Source organism: Cebus imitator, unplaced genomic scaffold (genome assembly GCF_001604975.1).
Source record: "Cebus imitator isolate Cc_AM_T3 unplaced genomic scaffold, Cebus_imitator-1.0 Scaffold284, whole genome shotgun sequence".
In the NCBI taxonomy this organism is placed as follows: Eukaryota; Metazoa; Chordata; class Mammalia; order Primates; family Cebidae; genus Cebus; species Cebus imitator.
The window spans coordinates 1854303-1858522 of NW_016107599.1; the positions used below are offsets into that span (position 1 = coordinate 1854303).

General features: G+C 46.5%; 1 protein-coding gene across 4 annotated transcripts in view; it reads right to left on the reverse strand.

The window, feature by feature from the left end:
- Positions 1–4220, reverse strand: part of TRAPPC9 (trafficking protein particle complex 9) — a 715201-nt gene that overhangs the window by 538638 nt on the left and 172343 nt on the right. For all 4 annotated transcript variants that reach the window (XM_017501725.2, XM_017501724.2, XM_037728923.1 and 1 more), the window contains one exon: positions 994–1126. In XM_017501725.2, the coding sequence (XP_017357214.1) occupies positions 994–1126 (133 nt within the window). The remainder of the gene's footprint in view (positions 1–993; positions 1127–4220) is intronic.

The following is a 4220-nucleotide window of genomic DNA, read 5'->3' on the forward strand; positions in this document are numbered from 1 at the left end:
AAAAAAAAAAAAAAAAAAAAAAAAAATTGGGACCATCCCAAATTCCAATAGCAAGGAACTAATGAGTATGCAGTTCTGAGATACCATTATGATGTGCTTTGTTGATGCAATTAAAATGGAATTTTTTTAAGAATTTGTAAAAACATGAAGAAAAGCTTAGGTTACGTGGTTATGCAAAAAGTAATCTATGACACTATATATGATGTGCTGTAATCTCAACTATTCAAAGACATATTTATGGATAAAGCTCTAGAAGGAAAAATCGACACAAATCATTTACAGTAATTGCTTCTGAGACTCCTGATATTTCTTTTTCTTTCTTCATGGTTTCCTATCATGCTAAAAACAAACAAACAAGATCAAAACTACTTCTTAAAACATAAGAGTTGGCTGAGCATGGTGGCTCACATCTGGAATCCCAGCACTTTGGGAAGCCAAGATGGGTGGATTGTTTGAACCAGGAGTTCAAGAACACACTGGGCAACATGGCAAAACCCCACCGAAAAATACAAAAATTAGCCAGGCGTAGTGGTGCCAACCTGTAGTCCCAGCTGGGCTGAGATGAGAGGATCGCTTAAACCTGGGAGGCGGAGATTGCAGTGACCCGAGATCGCACCACTGCGCTCCAGCCTGGGCAACAGAGCAAGACTCAGTCTCAAAAAAATAATAATTAATTAATTAAAATAGAATATAAAAGTTTAACTTAAATTCCCTATTTTTTAAGGGAATTCCTAAATTCCCTAATTTTGGTTTTCAAAAGAATTATGATTCCATAGGCTAATTTCACATTTTGTTCTGATCATGGTAAGAAAGATTTCAACTTTGTTCTAATTAGTTTTAAGCAAAACATATTGACGTTGTTTATTTTAAAGAAATATTCACCTATATTCTGGTCATAAGAATTACAGGCTCTTTGTGCCATTAAAAAAAAAAAAGTAAGACCAAAAATGATGCCTAGGAGCCACTCTGCTCTGTGACCCTTGGGCACACTACCTGGGCAGAGAGGTGCTGATCTGCAGTCTCGGCAAGGCGGGAATGACTTCGACAGTGGAGCCACTGGTTTTGATACCCGGCAGATTATCCAGCAGACAGTCACTGAACACACCAAAGACTGTGGTATGGTAACCTGGAGCAGAAAATGAACATCTTCAGTCCACTCAGCAACAGTGAGAAGAGCACGGGGCTCCTCTTCAGAGACCTGAGTTCCAAAGCTGCCCACCGACCTGCCCGCGCACCCACACGCCCACACGCCCACCCTCAAGCCCGGAGACCCTCACTCTCCTCATCCGTGCTGGGGAGGATAACAGCACCTGCATTCCTGCTTCACATGGCTGGCTGGGCCCAAATGAAAGACTATATGCGAAGGTCCTTGTAAACTACAAATGTCTACTTAATAATCGGTATCTCATCCCTTTACTCATTTGCTTTTCAGATTTATCTATCTCTGAAACAAGAATGATAGTTAATATTCTTTTCCAGGACATAATGTGACTTAATGAGTATTTGAAAAATGCTTCAAAACCTTCTGTTGAGAGAGGAAAGTTCAAGAGCCAATTACTGTTATTATAGCTGCTACGTGACATGCCAAATGTGCTCTATGTGTACAAGTACTATAATTTAAGATTAGCAAATTTCCCATGTTAAAAAAAAAAAAAAGTCCACTGGTTAGATAAGCACTAGAAATTATTTAAGCAAAGCTTTAAAATGGCTTTTGAAATTTCACCAGATAATTATTATAAACAACATTCATTCTGTAACAAAATTAAACAGTATCCAATGGCTAAATGCCTAGGGTGACAACTTTTCTGCATTCATAGGAGACTATTACATACTACACAGAGAGGCAGCCACTCCCTCAAGGGCAAATCAGGGCCCTTACACAGCCTCAATCGGCCCTGGCTTACCTCCTGCCAGCCTGAAGCTGCCCTACCAATGTAACTCACATTCACAGCAGCCACACTTCCTCTAAAGTACACCTCTTCAGAGACATCTTTAACTGCCAAACATTTTCCTCCCCAAAACCACATCTGTCCTTTCTATAAAACCTGGTATGATGTGGTTTTGTCTGCTAAGCAGCCATTATTTTACAGTCCTTAATTTAAATCAGCCATTTTCTTTTCTCCCCCTTGCTTAAAATAACTACCATGGTCAGGCGTGGTGGCTCACACCTGTAATCCCGGCACTTTGGGAGGCCGAGGCGGGTGGATCACGAGGTCAGGAGTTTGAGACCAGCCTGACCAACATGGTGAAATCCCATCTCTACTAAAAATACAAAAATTAGCTGGGCATGGTGGCACATGCCTGTAATCCTAGCTACTTAGAAGTTGAGAAAGAATTGTTTGAACCTGGGAGGCGGAGGTTGCAGTGAGCCAAGATCACACCAGTGCACTCCAGCCTGGGCGACAGAGCTAGACTGTTTCAAAAAAAACACCACATAAACCCACAAGTCTGATGACAAATAGCACATCATGATGTCTGACAACACAAGATCAGTCTTTTTGACTTCATTCCCAAATCAGGCCAAAAATGAACACTCGCTAGTCTGGACGCAGGATAAACTACTAAGAAATGCATGACTAAGGCTCCTACTCCTCATCCATGAACATACTAGTTACGGGCTACATGTTATTCTGAAACAAGCCCTTCATTCCTCATTGTTCCTCTCTAATTTATTAATATCTCCTACGCTCCACTGCCAGGCCTTGGCTATGGTCCTACCTCTGTCCCCCTCTACCTGGGTCGTCACTGGAGTTTGATCATTGGTGTCCCTGCCTCCGGTCCTTCCCATCTCAACAGAGATCCTGGATCCTGAGGGATGGCTCTGAATTGCCCACCTAACCACACCTCTATTCAAATAACGCAGCAGCCCCACTGCCCCCTGGAGAAAGCTGGCATCCTTCAGCACAATGTATAAGGAAGGTCCCCAGGTGGGCCCTCTGCCTCCCTTCCAGCCCATCTCATCCCTGCCACCCTGCCCTGGACCACCCACTCTGACCACCCCCAGATCCCCCAAATGCACCATGTTCTCTCTTACCACCACATTGTTCTTTCTGCCTGGAACCCTCTTTCTGCTGCCTGTAGACACCCCACCACTCCCTCCATGGCCCACCACCATTCATTTGAATAGTTCCTAGTTAGCCTTTAAGCCTCAGGGTTGCCAGCCAACCCACTCTCCCAGCTGGGTCCATGCCCAGAGTCATTCACTCCCACCGCCACTCCGCTCCATCTTCTGGCTTGGGGCAGGGCACCCTCACCTATAATTACACCTGCCTCCCTCACCCCTAGGGAGTACCCTTCCAGCAAAAGTTTGCTCTTCCAGCCAACAAACACACACTGAAGACCTACTGTGTGCCAGCCTCCACACTAGGCACTGAGCTGCCACTGAGTGAGACGTTCAAGGCCAAGAAGGACCCTATCACACAGGAACAGGAAGGAGACCACCGCGCAGGGGCCTAGGCCAGTGAACACATGCCGAGGAAGGCTCCAGGAAGAAGGGAAGCCTGCGCCGAGGACTGGGACGCTGAGGAGCCAGCCACGGTGGTAAGCACTTGGAAGGGGCACAGGCAAAGCAAAGCCTCAGAAAGCCTAGAAAGCTGCCGGAACTAAGGAGTCTTCAGAGACTGAAGTAGGATTTCGCAGGAGAAGAGCTGCAAAGCGGAGGTTGCGGAGGCCAGCAGAAGCCAGACCACACCAGGCTCCAGAGCAACACTTACAGACCCGGCCTTGATAACAAGGGCCTGGCAAAGGCTATGAGACTCCCAGTTGAGAGATGTCAGGAGCAGATTCTCACTAGGAAGATCACTGGGCCACAGATAGGAGGTGGGTCTATTAGCAAGCAAGACCAGGGCAGAAACACCCTTCCCAGTGCTTTTGTGACAAACCCTAGAAGAGTTATGATCTGCAAGGCAGGAAAGGGAGGTGGAGGTGGAGAGACGAGGCGGTTCTCGGGAAGCAGTGAGGGAGGGGTTGTGGGGGTGCTGTGAGAGACAGCGAGGGTCAAGGATGACCCCCAAGAACCCATTAGGGCAAATGGCAGATGATGAGGATGCCTGCAGAGAGATGGAGGCTTGACAGGGTAGGGGCGGATTTGGGGAGGTGAGTTCTGCTTTTCACCTACTGTAAAGGGAAGCTGGGAGGGGCTGGAGGTGCAAGCTGAGAAGAAGTCCAGCCCTGGGAATCATCTGCATACTGGAGGAACGGAAGACAGGAAGGCCAAGGGC